The 17,964-nt window shown below is 38.9% G+C and overlaps 1 protein-coding gene across 2 annotated transcripts in view; it reads left to right on the top strand.

Annotated features, from left to right (window-relative positions):
- sema4ba (sema domain, immunoglobulin domain (Ig), transmembrane domain (TM) and short cytoplasmic domain, (semaphorin) 4Ba) overlaps positions 1 to 17,964 on the top strand; it is a 175,312-nt gene that overhangs the window by 94,986 nt on the left and 62,362 nt on the right. For both annotated transcript variants that reach the window (XM_057836051.1, XM_057836052.1), the window contains exon 3: positions 11,767 to 12,120. In XM_057836051.1, the coding sequence (XP_057692034.1) occupies positions 12,003 to 12,120 (118 nt within the window). In that variant the 5' untranslated portion in view covers positions 11,767 to 12,002. The remainder of the gene's footprint in view (positions 1 to 11,766; positions 12,121 to 17,964) is intronic.

The raw sequence follows: 17,964 nt of genomic DNA, 5'->3' as shown, positions 1-17,964 counted from the left end.
TTCCACTTATGCACATTTATTCACAAAAAAAAAATATATTTTCACCTTGACCACTCGTCACTCGGGAGCTCAGCTGCACGCACACACGCGTTCCCAGACGAACTCCAACATAAAAGTAAGGCCCATGTCAGAGTCACTGTCGTCACTGTAGCGTGCCATAGTGCTTTAATTATTTGGTATGATTTGGGGAAAACTCCCACGAAGAATAGTCGACAAAAAAGATAGCAATAGTCATCCAAATCCGCGTTTTTTCACTCACTCGAAGATTCAGGAATTAGACCGATCTCATGGCAATGTTGCAACCGCGATCAGGCCGTTGAATCCACGAAATAATAATAATACATTTTATTTCTAGAGCGCTTTTCAAAACACACAGACGCTTCACAAGAGACATGGAATCACAGTACGATAAAAAGGTATTAAAAGGATAAAAAATTAAAAGTACAATAAAAAGAAAAAATATAACAGAGCTAGGGGGTTATGGTGGGTAAGAAAGAGTGAACAGGTGTGTTTTCAGTCTAGATTTGAAAAGTGATAGGGTAGATATGCTGCGAAGATCAGGGGGTAGGGAGTTCCAGAGCTGGGGGGCGCAATAACTAAAAGCTCTGGAACCAAAGGTGGAGAGGCGGACACGGGCGACGGAGAGGGGAAGAATAGTGGTAGAGCGAAGTGAACGGGTTGGATTGTTTAGACGAAGAAGATCGCAAAGGTAGGGAGGGGCCAGGGCATGGAGTATTTTAAAGGTAAAATAGACTGATCCGAAAAGCCGATGTGGGACCGATGATTAAAAAAAATAGACGGATCCGAAACCAATATTGCAGACGTGGTGGGACCGTCAGATCCAGAAAATAGACGGATCCCTTACTTGACTGAGGCGCCAGTTGTAACGTGTGGTAGGTAGGACACCAAAAAGGGGAGAAGCTTCCACTTTTGCACATTTATTCACAAAAAAATAATAATTCCACTTTGACCACTCACGTCACTCCACTTGTTACCATTTGACTGGAAATTGCATCCAAAAGCAGCACTTCGTGGCATTTTACTTTGCGAGTTTAGGCAGCAATACGCAATTGTTGTATACGCTACACATTTGGAAACATCCCATTTACATCATCACTGCGTCATCAAACATGGCGCCAACTATCGGTCATAATGTGTACTAAATATTATAAAATATTGCCATTGATTTAACATTTTATGTGTTTCTAACAACATATTTTAGTAGAACGATTGTGGTTAATTAGAGCCTCATGTACGTAAAGTAGAGGATCACTTTAAGCTTTGGCAACTCTTTCACAACAATTTTAAGTATTGTGGCGAATGACAGGAGACAATCTTTTTCTTAACACGCTTAATTGAACACAACGCAGATAATATTGTATACCATTTGCGGCCACCACTGACAGTCATGGTTGCGCAACTTCCCATCATGCATTTGGGGGGAACAGTTATGTCACTAGAGTATCATTTAATGAAAGCACAACAGAAATAATATTCCTACTCTCACAGGAGACGATCTTTCTCTTAACATGCTTAATTAAAAACATCGCCGAACATGCTGTATACCATTTGCAGCTTCACTGACAGTCATGGTTGCCCAACTTCCCATCATTCATTTGGCCGGAACAGTCAAGTCGCTACAGTATCATTTAGTGAAAGCACAACAAAAATAATATTCCTATCTCTCAAAAAAAAATAATGTTTACAAAAAGAAACGCGCTCAATGCAAAGAGAACTTGCATTCCCAGTCAAAATAGCTATGCAAAATACACATAAAACTTACTCAGACTTTGCCTTAGCTAGATCTCTAATTAATTTAAAACTCGCCATTGACACCTTGTGGTGTATTTCAATCACTATCTTACGTAGTTAAAGTTAAGAGCCCATGTGACGTCCCGCTCGGCAACGTCAACAATAGCGAGCTATTTATTTTTTGATTGAAAATTTTACAAATTTTATTAAAACGAAAACATTAAGAGGGTTTTTAATATTAAATAACGATAACTTGTACACAAATTTATCTTTTAAGAACTACAAGTCTTTCTAGCCCTTTAACAGAAATAATTTTAATGTTAATGCCATCTTCTGGATTTATTGTTATAATAAACAAATACAGTACTTATGTACAGTATGTTGAATGTTTATGTCCGTCTTGTGTCTTATCTTTCCGTTCCAACAATAATTTACAGAAAAATATGGCATATTTTAGAAATGGTTGGAATTGCGATTAATTATGATTAATTAATTTTTAAGCCGTGATTAACTCGATTAAAAATTTTAATCGTTTGACAGCCCTATTAGCCCTCCTCAGGTTTGTCTTTTTTTGTCATAGTTAAGAGTTAAAGATCTGGATTAATATGGCTTTATTGCCTATGTCTCCCCAGCCGAATCCGTTGCTCCACTCAATATCATCTTCAAACTTGTAAATGTCTATGTTTGCGGCTCATGTCTAGGAGCCCTAAGAATAGCCTCCTCACTCGCCAGCCTTTCACTATCGATCGTCACGTCTCGCATAAAGCAAATCTCCTGTCGGTTGCATTTAATTAGCCTCCCTGAGGCAGCTGTAATGGAGGGTGTGCACTTGTAACTGGGATGTCTGTATTGAATTTCCTTCCCCATGCAACCACTGTCAGTTAATCAACATGTGCCAATTGCTTTGTAACTCCATCACCGGTGTGGGAGTTTGACAAAGAGAGCAGTGAGGATAATATACAGCGCTACACCTTGACGTACGAGCTAGTTCTGGGACCATGCGCGTAGCTAAAATGTTTTTTTTTTCACTCATTGGCTACCATTAACGCTGAAAGACGTCCGATCCATTCGAACTAGAAGAGGCTGGCAGCGTTGAAAACTGGCATTCTAGAGTAGTGTACTGCCTTAAAACAAGAAGCGAAGAAATAAACAATTTGTGTATAATTTTCAGAGGTGGGTAGAGGAGCCAAAAAATTTACCAAGTAAGAGTAGCGTTACTTCAAAATAATATTACTCAAGTAAAAATAAAAGTAGCTGTCCAAAAATGTACTCAAGTATAAGGCGGAAAACACACACAAGACTGAAAAAGTAGTTTCTGGTCTTGCACTCCTCTTTAAAAGAAACTGCTGTATTTTAAGCCAGAAGAACTGTTGTGTTTGATAGAACAATATGTCTTTATGCTGCCATAGCAGATTCATGGCGCATTAAGCCCCCGAACTATTTTTAATTTGTCCGTTTTACCTTGGAAAACCCCGTTTACAAACGTCACGCAACTGCTTATGTTTCAACCCAGCAATAAAATGAAGGTAATTAATTATATTCATTATTCAAAATGTATGTAATTTTTAGCTTAGAATCATTAATTGATGTCTAGTATTTCGTTTAAAAAAAAAAACGGCTTTAAAAAATTATTCACTCGCATATTTTAAACTTTTAAACAAATGACATCACAATATAAAAAATGGTGGTTGTAAAAAAGTCACGGATATCTTCCTCAAAACTATCGCTAAATTGTATTTTATTTTTTTTGATACTGTGCCCCCTTCTGACCAAAGCACACGGTCCCAGTTGAAGCCTGGGACCGTGTGTATTTTTATGTGAGACTAAGATTGAGCTTTTTGGCAACAAACACTCTAAGTGGGTCTGGCGTGCCACGAAAGATGCGCATGCTGAAAAGCACCTCATACCCACTGTGAAGTTTGGGGGTGGGTCAGTGATGCTGTGGGGCTTTTTCGCTTCCAAAGGCCCTGGGAACCTTGTTAGGGTGCATGGCATCATGAATGCTTTGAAATACCAGGACATTTTAAATCAAAATCTGTTGCCCTCTGCCCGAAAGCTAAAGATGGGTCGTCACTGGGTCTTTCAGCAAGACAATGACCCTAAACATATGGCCAAATCTACACAGAAATGGTTCACCAGACACAAAATCAAGCTCCTCCCATGGCCATCTTAGTCCCCAGACCTTGTTTTGTTGGCAAAAGGGGGTTGTACAAAGTAGTAACACCAGGGGTGCTAATAATTGTGACACACATTATTTTATGTCAAATAATTATTTCTTTATGTGGGATTTTTTCCCCACTGAATGAATGCACTTGTATTGAAGGTTGGATTTTTCTCTTTTTTCCATTAAGGTCCCATATTATTTGAATTAAAAAATATATATATTAGAAGCTAAAAAACACATCTTTTTCAGGGGTGCCAATAATTATGGAGGGCACTGTATACTGTATTAGGCCTACCAGTCTAAGATACATTTGAATTTTGTTTTGCATTTTGTGTTTGCATAAAGCTAGCAGTCTTATCTAAGGAAAATTTGTGGTTGACTAAACAGTGTACAGTTGTCTATATTCTATGTTTAGTTGATGCAAGGAAGTTTTGCAAAGCGTTGCTTTCTGTTAAATTCACTGCCACCATAGCTAACTAATATATAAAATTCTTGTTCTAACCTAAGACAAAATAATGTTGCGTATTGTTAACTTCTATGCCTGATCAATCATAATTTGAGATATCACTGAATTTGGTAACTGTACATTTGTAAATTTTGTAATTTATCTGTGTGTGTGTAACTTTATAAAAGGCATGCGCCAATAACCAGTTTCCAGGTATGTTGTGGTATGAAAACATAATGGTTTCAAAACCGCAAAAATCTTCTGTCATACTGTCCCTAAGGTATTACTGTAGCGATTATGTACCATAAACGCAGGGAAAAATCCTTCGCTTGCAGCTGCAAGGCTCAACCCTTCCCCCACCGGTTGTTGCTCAGTGTCAGTGAGTCAGCTGTGCTACACAATGGCTGGAGGAGGTGAAACTCCTGAAGTCCCCCCCCCCCCGGAAAAAAATGAAACCGCTGCTATGGGAATACTTTGGCTACAGAAAAGTTGCAGACGGCAGCGGTTTAGAGGAGGAGGGCCAACCGACATGTATAGTACGTAAAACATGTTTGCGGAGGCTGGCCGCCGAGGAGGCAATTCCTCCAATATGATTTCGTATTTATACAAAATTAAAGGTTAGTAAACACTATCATGAACGTTTCCCACCAGCAACGAGAGTTAACTCCAGCATGTGTAGGGTGTCTAGCGGTGGTAAAACATGTGTTTTTTTTCTCTCTGGCAACTGTCTGTGTTGAAAAAAGAAAGTAATACACACGTGCTTTATATGGTAAATGATTATTTTTGTTCTGATGATAATAATGTTATGGCTGTGGGTTTACGCTCACCTAAAGGACTGCATTTAGTTTAATTTTATGTAAAATATATATATATATTTTTTGGTCTTTTTTTTCATTTGTTTTAACTTAACATTATACTTATGTTTCAATTGCTTTTTTTTTTTTTTTTTTTTCTTAGCCAGATATCTCAAAGTAACACATTTTAGAGCTGTAATTGCAATTAGGGCTGCAGCTATCGAATATTTTAGTAATCGAGTATTCGACTGAAAATTCTATCGATTAATCGAGTAATCGGATAAAACATTTTTTTTTTTAGGTAAGGAGCAATTATAAATATACACGAGAAAACAAGACATTTCATCTAATATCGAACCATTTTCAGTCAGTCAATGTCTTTATTTTCGATGTACATTGTTGAAAACAGCCAACAATTGTATCTCAGAAGTGACTAGGAAAAAAAAAAACTTTTTCACTGTTTTCACCCAAAAACTTCTAGATCTTACAAAAAAATATCTATTTCTTACCTAAAAAATTTATTACGCTTCATAACATACTAGGGTTGCAGCTATCAATTATTTTAGTAGTCGATTAATCGATGAACTATCCTTCTCAAATTGACAATATGTGAAATTCCATGGCAATCAATGACTTTTGAATGATATATGGGGAAAAAAAAACAAAAACAAACTGATAATAACTGGACTGTAACACAAACATGCTTGACTGTGGGTCCCGGGCTGTTGGGGGACGGGTATCGATAAGCATTTGCTTTTTCCCGTCTTTCCTTTGTCTGTCATCGTCTTTCTTTTGGGCAAATTCCACACTCTGAAACTGTCAATGATTATGATGATAAGGATCTACATATGTACAAACAAAGAACAATTGGCTAACTTACATAGTAAAAATCAACTAGCTTAAATGCTATAAAATCCTTTTTTTTTTTTTTTTTTTTTTTTTTTAACAATGCTCTTAAACAATGGTTTAGACACATATTCCCACAAAAATAGGCTAAATATACCTTTAAACTAAATTACGAATGCATTGAAAAACATTAGCTCAAACAAAAACCTAGCTTATGTTGGTCTTAACAGGGAGCAGCTGGATTTGGCCATGTAAAATGAGGCAGACTAGAGGGCAGTGTATCCACCCAAATCAATGTAACTAAATGCAAACACTTTCAAAAACAAACCATTACAACGCCACTTTAATTAAACGAATACTCGAGGTAGCAAAATTTAATTTGAATCTTGTTTTTCTCATCGAATACTTGAGTTAATTGATTAATCAATGCACCATTAATTGCAATACTGTGATACCGTGAAACCGTGATAATTTTTGCTTAAGGTTATCATACCGTCAGAATCTCATACCGGCACGTGTCTACTTTATATGCTAGCAGTAGCATGCTTGAAGCAAGCACTCTAGGCATCGCCATTTTTTAGGAATTTCACTGTCGCCATCTAGCCATCATACCTCAACTCATTGCTTACAAGACAACAACTCGGCACGTCATAACCTCATAAGTCAATGCACTGCTGTAATTTCCACACTTTCTCCTTGTGCAACCAAAGCACTACCTTTGTGTGTTTTCGACTCTTATCTGAGTGAAACCACTTTTCTTTGAGATCAGAAAACATTTCCAAGAATTTGCAGATTTCTTGTCTCTGCATTGATGTGCACAATAGAACAGGCAAGAGCGATTCAAGTACACAGATAAGCTACGCTGGTGGCATAAAGGAGTCGGCAGCTGACGCTATCAAATCAGCTTGACCTTACAAGCACCCTGGAGCAATGTTTTACCATTTGTAGCATTCTGATACTCATCACAGCAGTTATAATACTTTAGTAGCTGCCTGTGAAGAAACTGAAAGCAGTGTGACCTTGCATCTTTTGCGCATGGATGAAAATCACAGCTGGACTCAAAACCTCAGAGTCAAACACGGCTGTCAACCTAATGTTACGTAGGGGTGTGACAAAATATCGAAATGGTGATATATCGTGATACTTTGTATCATAAAAGGTTATCGATATGCCAAGAATCGAAATATCGTTTTAAAAAGGTGTCAATGTCTAAAAAAATTAATATGAAGGAACCAACAAGTTGCTACCAAAATCTTCCACCATAATAGTGTCTCAGTTACCGTATTTCGGACTACGAGTCGCACCTGAGTATAAGTCGCACCAGCCGTAAAATACCCAACGAAGAGAAATAAAATATAATATAAAATTACTATTACTACTAGGGCTGCAGCTATTGAATATTTTAGTAATCGAGTAATCGACTGAAAATTCTATCGATTAATCGAGTAATCGGATAAAACATTTTTTCTTTTAGGTAAAGAGCAATTATAAATATACAGTGCCTTGCAAAACTATTCGGCCCCCTTGAACCTTGCAACCTTTCGCCACATTTCAGGCTTCAAACATAAAGATATAAAATTTTAATTTTTTGTCAAGAATCAACAACAAGTGGGACACAATCGTGAAGTGGAACAAAATTTATTGGATAATTTAAACTTTTTTGACAAATAAAAAACTGAAAAGTGGGGCGTGCAATATTATTCGGCCACCTTGCGTTAATACTTTGTAGCGCCACCTTTTGCTCCAATTACAGCTGCAAGTCGCTTGGGGTATGTTTCTATCAGTTTTGCACATCGAGAGACTTACATTCTTGCCCATTCTTCCTTGCAAAACAGCTCGAGCTCAGTGAGGTTGGATGGAGAGTGTTGTGAACAGCAGTCTTCAGCTCTTTCCACAGATTCTCGATTGGATTCAGGTCTGGACTTTGACTTGGCCATTCTAACACCTGGATACGTTTATTTTTGAACCATTCCATTGTAGATTTGGCTTTATGTTTTGGATCATTGTCCTGTTGGAAGATAAATCTCCGTCCCAGTCTCAGGTCTTGTGCAGATACCAACAGGTTATCTTCCAGAATGTTCTTGTATTTGGCTGCATCCATCTTCCCGTCAATTTTAACCATCTTCCCTGTCCCTGCTGAAGAAAAGCAGGCCCAAACCATGATGCTGCCACCACCATGTTTGACAGTGGGGATGATGTGTTCAGGGTGATGAGCTGTGTTGCTTTTACGCCAAACATATCGTTTTGCATTGTGGCCAAAAAGTTCAATTTTGGTTTTCCTCTGACCAGAGCACCTTCTTCCACATGTTTGGTGTGTCTCCCAGGTGGCTTGTGGCAAACTTTAAATGAGACTTTTTATGGATATCTTTGAGAAATGGCTTTCTTCTTGCCACTCTTCCATAAAGGCCAGATTTGTGCAGTGTACGACCGATTGTTGTCCTATGGACAGACTCTCCCACCTCAGCTGTAGATCTCTGCAGTTCATCCAGAGTGATCATGGGCCTCTTGGCTGCATCTCTGATCAGTTTTCTCCTTGTTTGAGAAGAAAGTTTGGAAGGACGGCCGGGTCTTGGTAGATTTGCAGTGGACTGATGCTCCTTGCATTTCAATATGATGGCTTGCACAGTGCTCCTTGAGATGTTTAAAGATGTTTAAAGCTTGGGAAATCTTTTTGTATCCAAATCCGGCTTTAAACTTCTCCACAACAGTATCTCGGACCTGCCTGGTGTGTTCCTTGGTTTTCATAATGCTCTCTGCACTTTAAACAGAACCCTGAGACTATCACAGAGCAGGTACATTTATACGGAGACTTGATTACACACAGGTGGATTCTATTTATCATCATCGGTCATTTAGGACAACATTGGATCATTCAGAGATCCTCACAGAACTTCTGGAGTGAGTTTGCTGCACTGAAAGTAAAGGGGCCGAATAATATTGCACGCCCCACTTTTCAGTTTTTTATTTGATAAAAAAGTTTAAATTATCCAATAAATGTTGTTCCACTTCACGATTGTGTCCCACTTGTTGTTGATTCTTGACAAAAAAATTAAATTTCATATCTTTATGTTTGAAGCCTGAAATGTGGCGAAAGGTTGCAAGATTCAAGGGGGCCGAATACTTTTGCAAGGCACTGTACATGAGAAAAAAATACATTTAATCCAATATTGAACTATTTTCAGTCAATCAATGTCTTTATTGTCAATGTACATTGTTGAAAACAGCCAACAGTTGCATCTCAGATGTGACTAGAAAAAAATTCACTGCTTTCACTCAAAAAACTTCTAGATCTAATAAAAAAACAACATATTTCTTACCTAAAAATGTAATTATGCTTGATAACACACATCACTTGAAAGCTATGTGTTTTTCCCACGTGTTTCAATATAATTTCCATTTGTGTCGAGCTATTTTTAAGTTCTAGTTAAGGTTTAAGTTAGTCTAAACTGTAAGTACTGATAGGATTTTGAGTTTTTGCAGTGTTCAAAATAAATGTATGATCCCTTCTGTATTGGAGCACATTAGGGACCAGTGCTACTCAACAATGACTACTGAGCTAAAACTGACAGTTAGCTTTATTATGTTTTAATTTTACACCCTTATCACTCTACAGTGCTGTTTTTACAGATTAAATAAAGCCTGATGTAAGACACGTTAGCCACACATTGACAGTGGTCATAATCAGTAGAAACCTAGCCCTCCGAAGGGCTAAAGTTACGTGAGCGTGTGACGGTAAAGTTTTTATTAGCGCTGAAAAGTACTGCGTAAAGATGGCGGCTGTTTACTTACGCTGGCCAGACGCGGCCGAGTCTGTCATTTCGCATCTAGTCGTAAATGCATGCGATATCTATGAGACGCATCGGACACTACCTGCTACCACACTAGCATCATGCGGGCGTAGTTTTTAGCAACGTCGGCGTAGTTTGTAGCGGCTGTCGGCTGCAGTAAGGTTTTATTTTTTATTTTTTTTTATTGCTTCTTCCTCTACGCATGTGATGTCAGCGCGTTGTCCCGCATTAAAAGTAGTCCAGGCAAAACGCGATGCTTAGAGCTTGCAAAATTAAACGTTTCCTCGAGGTGAATAAAATTATTCGGATCAGTTTTTAAACTTGAGTTACTTAGTTCTAATTACTACTAACTTGTACTAACATTTATCTTTTCAGAACTACAAATCTTTCTATCCGTGGGTCCCTTTAACAGAAATAATGTTAATAATTTTAATGCCATTTTGTGGATTTATTGTTGTAATAAACAAATACAGTACTTATGTACAGTATGTTGAATGTATATATCCGTCTTGTGTCTTATCTTTCCATTCCAAGAATAATTTACAGAAAAATATGGCATATTTTAGAGATGGTTTGAATTGCAATTAGTTACAATTAATTTTTAAACTGTGATTAACACGATTAAAAATTTTAATCGTTTGACAGCTCTAATTCGTTTTCTCTCGTCAGAATTCAATATATTTATTTATTTTTCTTTTGGCTTAATGTGGTTATGTAATGGGTTATTGTACAGTATCATTATAACAATAGTCCATGTAGATAACTTCGTGCCCAGAAAAAAAATACCATTGTTTTAAAAAAAAAAAAAAAATCCCAACAAAAATATAAGCAGCTACTCACAATGTTGCTCATTACTAGATTTTTTTTTCTTCACTTTTTTACTTGTACATGAGCCAAATAAAATAAAAATAAAAGGACCACAAGATTAAAGTTGTACTATTGCTATGAGAAAAAAAGTCGTGTTATTAAGTCGGGGTAATGTAGCTGTATGCCGCTACACACTTTATGCTCATGTTCCTCAGTTGGGAGCAACGACAAAGCATTGCCGATAATGTTGTTATACTTGTATAGCGCTTTTCCACCTTTCAAGGCCCTTAAAGCATTTTACACTACATCGCCATCCACCTGCAACGTGGGGTTCAGTATCTTGCTCAAGAATAAGCCGAGATATGCCATCAAATGGTAGTAATAATGTTAGAAAGAAATGAAGATCATTTCAGACGAGACGTGCACTCTGAGTGAGCTGCAATCAAAGACGAGTTCATCAGGGCGGCGAGTCAAACCAACAACCTCTGGATTGAGGGACAACTACTATACCACTGAGCCACACCACCTCATAAATCATTCTATGGATAATAATTTGATGTAGATGAGGCAAAATATCAAGGATTTCCTTATTTGTAAAACCGAGTCTAAATCACAAGACGCCTTCAATATTGTTGGTTTTAACAGAGGCTGCAACACTCTTACAAAAAGTACGTAGTTGCTTATTTAGCTACATTAGCCCTACGTAATATTACGACTTTGATTGTCGTAGTAATATGAGAAAAAAAAAGTCAAACTATTACTACAAGAATGAATGTCGAATTAATAGTACAAATCACTTCCTGTCGATTTTAGGGCAGTTCCTAGCCATTTGTTGGAGATTTGAGGTCACTTCTGTAATTTTGGGGCAATTCCATGTCACCTCCTGTTGACTTTGGGGCAGTCTTGAGCCATTTGGGGGGGATTTGAGGTCACATCCTGTTGAATTTGAGACAATTCTGGCTCACTTGTTCATTTCAGCTCACTTGCTATTGACTTTGGAGCATTTTGTGGTCATTTCCTGTTAATTTTGGTTCACTTTTTGTAGATTCCGGGTCGCTTCCTGTTGTCTTTGGAGCATTTTCACGTCACTTACTGTTAATCTGCCACCATGCCAGTTCAAATGATTTAAAAAAAAATTACTAATTAAAATCTTTGTTTGCATCCTCACAGATATCAAAGAGAGCCTTCACTGCTGCTTACGCATGGAGGCTGCACGGCCAAGAATGAGGTGCGAACCAGCATCACCTGCCAACACCAGGGTGTGCCCCGAACAGCATAGAGTTTCCTTTCAAGGTGCCTAAGTCCTCCAGAAGGGAAGCCAAGAAGAAAGAAAATAAAGACGGCTTGAACAACGAAACATTTGATGCATTCCGCCAATACGTGAAAGGCAAATAGTGCGAGGAGACATGTGGACAATGAGTATGGCCCAAGTCTGTGTGCCCATCTGCACTCTTATACTTGTTATTTCTCTTCGCTCGTTTGCTGAGGAGCATGACGTCACTCCGCGACTCACCTTCTCCTATGGTAAGTGAGCAGCTTCATTTTGAGCATTGCAGTCAGGCATTGTTGCGTTTTTACACGGTGTGTTTTTGACACAGGATTAGAGGCTGACCAATATGGGATTTAAAGACCGATGGCGATACAGATAAAAATAAAACAAATTCAGCCGATTACTGATGTCTAAAGCTGATTTTGGAAACCAATATACTCTTTTTTTAAATCACATTGCTTGCGAAAGGCAATTCAAATACCGTATTTTTTTCGGACTAGAAGTCGCACCAGCCATAAAATACCCAACGCAGAGGAAAAAAAACATAAATCAGTCGCACTGGAGTGTAAGTCGCATTTTTGGGGGAAATTTACTTGATAAAATCCAACACATACTGTAGAACAGATATATCATCTTGAAAGGCAAATTAATATAAAAATACAATAGTGCTGAATAAGTGTACAGTATGATAATGTTACATGACGCATGAACAACGAAATGCGACTATACTATCCTCACCAGGATGCTACGGCTCAGTCCTGGCTATACAGTGAGCTAAACTCCCAAATGGCGATGCTGGACGTCCGTATAATTTGCTGACTTTTTTTTTTTGGCCGCGGTTATGACGCCATCATTTGAAGAGTGAAACTATTAATAGAAATAATACAAATCAATTTCGTCCTCAATACCAAACAGGTTCGCATCAACGTAAATAAATGTTAGCAGCAATGACACAAACGGTTAGCATGCGTTCGCTAGCAATAGCACATCGTTCAAACAACCACACAACTGGCCCTAAGTGTCCCATCGCGGGTGGAAAACACACAACTACAACAGAAAAGATGATACACACAGGCGTTGCCTCTGTAGAGATATTTTACAAGGGGATCCCGTGGCACGCCGTGCCGGTTGGGGGGCTGTGGCTGTGGCTCGTGGCCCGGGTGGGCGGGCGGATGTGGGGGTAGACGTGGGGTTGGTGGTGCGTCCCCTCCTGCCATCCCTGAAGGCCGGTTGATGGGTGCGCGGGTGGCCACCCTGGATCCCGGGGGGGGGGGGGGACGATGGCTCCTTTGCTGGGCTGCGGGAGGAAGGATGGGCTGCGCTTGACCCCCCACCCCCCCGCACGCCCTCCCTCCCCGGGCTGGCTGGGTGGGGGCCGTGGCCCTGGGTTGGCGCCCACGCGGTTTCTCCACCCGTCTGCGTGGCTGTCGCGCGCCCGGTGGGGCTCGCGTGCTGCTGGATGTGGTAGGGCATGCTCGGGTTGGGGGTCCTGGTGCCGGGATTGGCGATGGGGCGGCGTAGGGTTGGTCGCCAACGGGCTTACATTCATAAGAGATTCACACGATTACTGGGTTCTAGATCACAGACCTGAATTGTGTACACTCTACCCCTTTAAATCACTAAGCTTATAGACACCCCCACCCCCGTCCCCCTCTTTCACTGGCCAATAGGCCCCCACATGGTGTAAACCGGAAATACATCTCGCTGACGATGGCACCAGCATATTAGTAATTAGTCTAGATGTTCAATGTATTTCTTGTTGTTGTTTGTGTATGTGTTTCTTTTCTTTCTTCTCTTGTGTTTCTTTTCTGCTGTCCCCCCATTATCCCTTCCTGTTCGCTGCTTTGTCATAATAAAAAGGTATTTTGAATGATCAAAATGGGAGTATGTCAGACTCTCAATGTGAAACATTAAAACTGTTCAGACTATCTGGGCACTTAGACTTCCATTCTCTGTGTCAAACAGCTGAACAGGACAAGTAAAAAAAAAAGATATTTTGCAAGCATAAACAATGAACGTAGGTTCACAGCCGTGTTTCTCTCTCTCGCCCACTCGCTCAGACGACAGATGCTGCGGAGCTGTCCGTCCGCGTGTGAGCGCTCTTCTTCGCGTAAACAAGTGCGAGTGCGCCCCCACTTGGGCGTGAAAGCGCCAGAAACTAAAAGCATGCATTTCAATATAAAAAAGTCAATAATACAATTGAACACACATTGCCATAGGCAGAATGCGAACGTGGCCATTGCTATTAAGAGTTACCGTAATTTCCCGAATATAACGCACATTTTTTCCCCCCAAAATCAACTTGAAAAATCATGGTGCGCATTATAAACGGGTACATGGATGGAGACAGAAATATATATATATTACATATATATATAAAAACCGATTTTTTTTTTTTTTTTTATTGACATGGCACGTTGTGTTGAAGAAATGTATGCGGCGATCCGTTTCCGACTATTACGGTACGTTACGTCACCATTTTGTTTCGGTAATACTTCACTCTGATCGGCCGAATTCTTTAGTCTGTGTTAAATTCTGCTTTTTTCACTCTTCATAAAGCACAGAATTTAGTTTCTTGACGTCATTTGAGTCAACGTTTATTGCAGCTCCGCAACTCGGACCATAACAAACGTAACAACAGACTTCCTGTGTGTGTCCGTCAACTATATCTGTCCGTCGGGAAACTCAAACCCAAATAACAATAGTTCCTATTGTTACTTTCGTGTCGACAGTGCATGAGCTCTCTTGGATTTCCGACTTACGTTCTCACTTTCATTTTACCGTATCAATCCATGGAAGAAACATTATTCATCATGATGAAACGAGCAAGTTATACAGCAGCCTCTAAAAGAAAAGTCACATCTCTTTTCTCCTAGATTCTGGTAAGTTGGAGAAGTTGTCAAATCATATTATTACCGTAAATATTGTCAGTTTATGGTAATGTTTTGAACTACCAATATGCTATGCTTGTGCTGTGTTTCGATATTCAGTAAAATGACATTTATGTATCTGTACACGAGCTCTGTTTTCTTGTTTTCTTCTACTTATTGGTGCTAAAATTAGGGTGCGCGTTATAAACGGGTACAATAATTTCCCCAAGATTCTACAAGTAAATTTGGGGTGCGCCTTATATTCGGGAAATTACGGTATTCAGATAACTATAGCATAAAGAACATGCTAACAAGTTTACCAAACCATCAGTGTCACTCCAAAACACCAAAATAACATGTGAAATGATATCATAATGTGTTGATAATTTCACACATATATCGCTCCTGAGTATAAGTCGCACCCCCAGCCAAACTATGAAAAAAAACTGCGACTTATAGTCTGAAAAACACGATACTCATAGTATGGATGTATATATTAGGAGACTTTTCTTCTGCTACACTGGCCACTAGATAGTACAAAATTAAAATTAAAGAAGATTACTGGTAACGATAATTATTGGTCCGACAATTATCGGTCCGATAATAGGAATTATGACGTCATCCCGATAAATCCAATAACATTTATAATAAGACCGATAATACGTGCTGTTCTGGCTTTGCAGTTTACACAATAGTATGGGAAATCAGTTGACCATTTGCGGGGCATTGCTCCCACCTGCTGGTCAGAATAATTCAATGCACCTATTTTTTGTTACAGTAGTTTGGTTCAATCACTTACACGTTGCGGTGTCTAGCGGTAGCATTGACAGTTGTGAATGCTTACATTTTCGCCTCAGAAATATATGTAAGTATTTTATGTTTACTATTACATATGGATGTGCAAAATATGTTTACTTCTGTGGTGAAGGGTCATATGTACAGAACTTCAGAAGTTGTGTTATAGAAGCCAGCCAATGCTTTAGTAGCTCAAGCTAGTGTGCTATGCTATACATATAATAGTTGTGTATATAAGTGTATTGTGCAGTTTGTTGTATATTGAGTATTGAATATGTGTATTTTTCTGTTGTACTTTCACAATATTAAGAAGAGTGTCTTCCCATAAAAGCTAGAAAAGACCAAGCCTTGTGGTTTATGGAAGTGCATTCATTCTTAGCTGGCCGTCGGGCAGTGGAGAAGTGAAACGCAATGTTTTGTTCATGTCATTATGAAAAATCTGATGAGATGAAAGGCAAATCTTTGTTGAATCCACCACTAGTTTTTTTTTTTTTTAACCCTCCAGGTGTTCAAAAACTCAGGTTATACATTTTTAAAAATTATATATTTATTATCGGTTATCGGTATCGGCTTTTAGGAGCAGGAAGTTATCGATATCGGTATCGGTTTCAAAAAATGGATATCGTGCACCTCTAAAAAAGATCATCAACCAAACTGTGAACAGAACATTTTTTCTATCATACTGACTATATATCAGCTGATAGCGGCCGACCTTGAAAAAAGTCCATATATCAGCCGACCGATATATCGGTTAGTCTTCATAAGAAAGGTCATCACCAAAACAGTGAACGTAACAGTTATCCTATTGAAACAACTACCGTAATTTCTGGTCTATAAGACACTACTTTTCCCCCTCATTATAAATCCTGAGGTTTATAGTCCACTGCGGCTTATTTGTTGATTTATTTGGGTTATTAGGTAACACTTTCTTTGACTGCGACGTTATAAGACTGCCATAAGACCATCATAATTACGACAAGACACAATCATGGGCTTTAATGAATGCTTATGACAAAGGTCATTCAGTGTCATCCGGCAAATTATGTCTCTAACTCGATTTATGTCCATGTCAGACCTTTTACATCCATGCGAAAGTGAGATAATTTGCCAGATGTCACAAAATGACATCCGTCATAAGCATTCATTAATGCTCATGGCAGTGTCATGTCATAAAAAAAGGGCCATCAAAAAATGTTTTTGTAATCGTAATAGAAACAACACTGATTCACATTAAAAAAAAAAAGTAATAATCTTTACTGTGTATCATAAAGAACTCAAGTTTCATCATGACTACCTGCGGCTTATAGTCAGATCTTCTATGTGCATTTTTTTTTTCTTAAGTGTGATAAAATATGGGTGTTCTGGCTAATTATCAGGTGAGGAATTTAAGATTCGTGCACTTCAGACTCATCTATCTGTCTGTCCAGTTAGATAGACACATCAACTCTGCCTATTAATCATAATTAATTTGCAACTTCACTCATAATTCGTCTTCATGGAAGCCCTTCATTGCCCTAAGTGAGATAACAAACAGGATTAAAGGGTTTAATGTGCTTGACTATGGCTCCAGGAAATGATACAGAATGATTGATTGAGACATCAGCACAGGCTTTCAGCATTTGCACCCTGGTTAATGACTCAGGCCTCATTAGAGTCACTGTGTTGATAAACCCGCTATAGCTGTCTTCCATGGACATGGATTACATCCAGTCTGAGCTTGTATGTTTCCCCATTTCCAACAGGTAATCTCGCTTACAACAAAACCCGCAGCTCGGCCCCGGCGAAGCATTTCACAGCAACACACACCATTAATCACTCAGTGAATAAAAGTGGAGCTCTCACTTGTCGCTGTCTTCATAGAAATATTTGCTTCTAGGGCAAGCAGCCAGTGCTAAATGCCGTGAAATGTGCTGGAGCCACATGTTATAGGAGTAGTCAAGTGGAAATGCAGCACAAGGGGAGCACTTTTTGTTTACATTTTCTTGTTCAATTTAGACATGAATGTAGTTAGTAGCGTCTTTTGTGTTGTTTGACTACTCTTTCAGATAACTGGTAGCCTTGGGACTCCAGATATAATCAACTTAATAACTCATTAGCTGCCATTGCTGGCAATAGCTGTCCCAGTCCATTTGAACTGGCAGAGACTGGCTGAACATGACAAATGGGGCATTTTCGTTGAAAAGTCTCGTGAATAAATGCTTAAACCCCTCAATTCTTTATAGATATGGATGCAAAACAGTCTCGATTCTTGGTTAAAAGCATTAAAAAAAACATGCAGTTAGCATTTAGTTTACGTACATATGTCGAAGTACCATGCTAGTCTGCCACACGAGGTCAAAGCTGACAGAGTGAAATCACAGACAAAGAGTTTTTTTTGTTGAAAATTTTCGTGAATAAATGCTTAAACCCCTCAATTCTTTATAGATATGGATG

The sequence above is a fragment of the Corythoichthys intestinalis genome, chromosome 5 (assembly GCF_030265065.1).
Source record: "Corythoichthys intestinalis isolate RoL2023-P3 chromosome 5, ASM3026506v1, whole genome shotgun sequence".
NCBI classification, from domain to species: Eukaryota; Metazoa; Chordata; class Actinopteri; order Syngnathiformes; family Syngnathidae; genus Corythoichthys; species Corythoichthys intestinalis.
The sequence above is the reverse complement of the archived record's forward strand: the minus strand, read 5'-3'. Positions and strand labels throughout refer to the sequence as shown.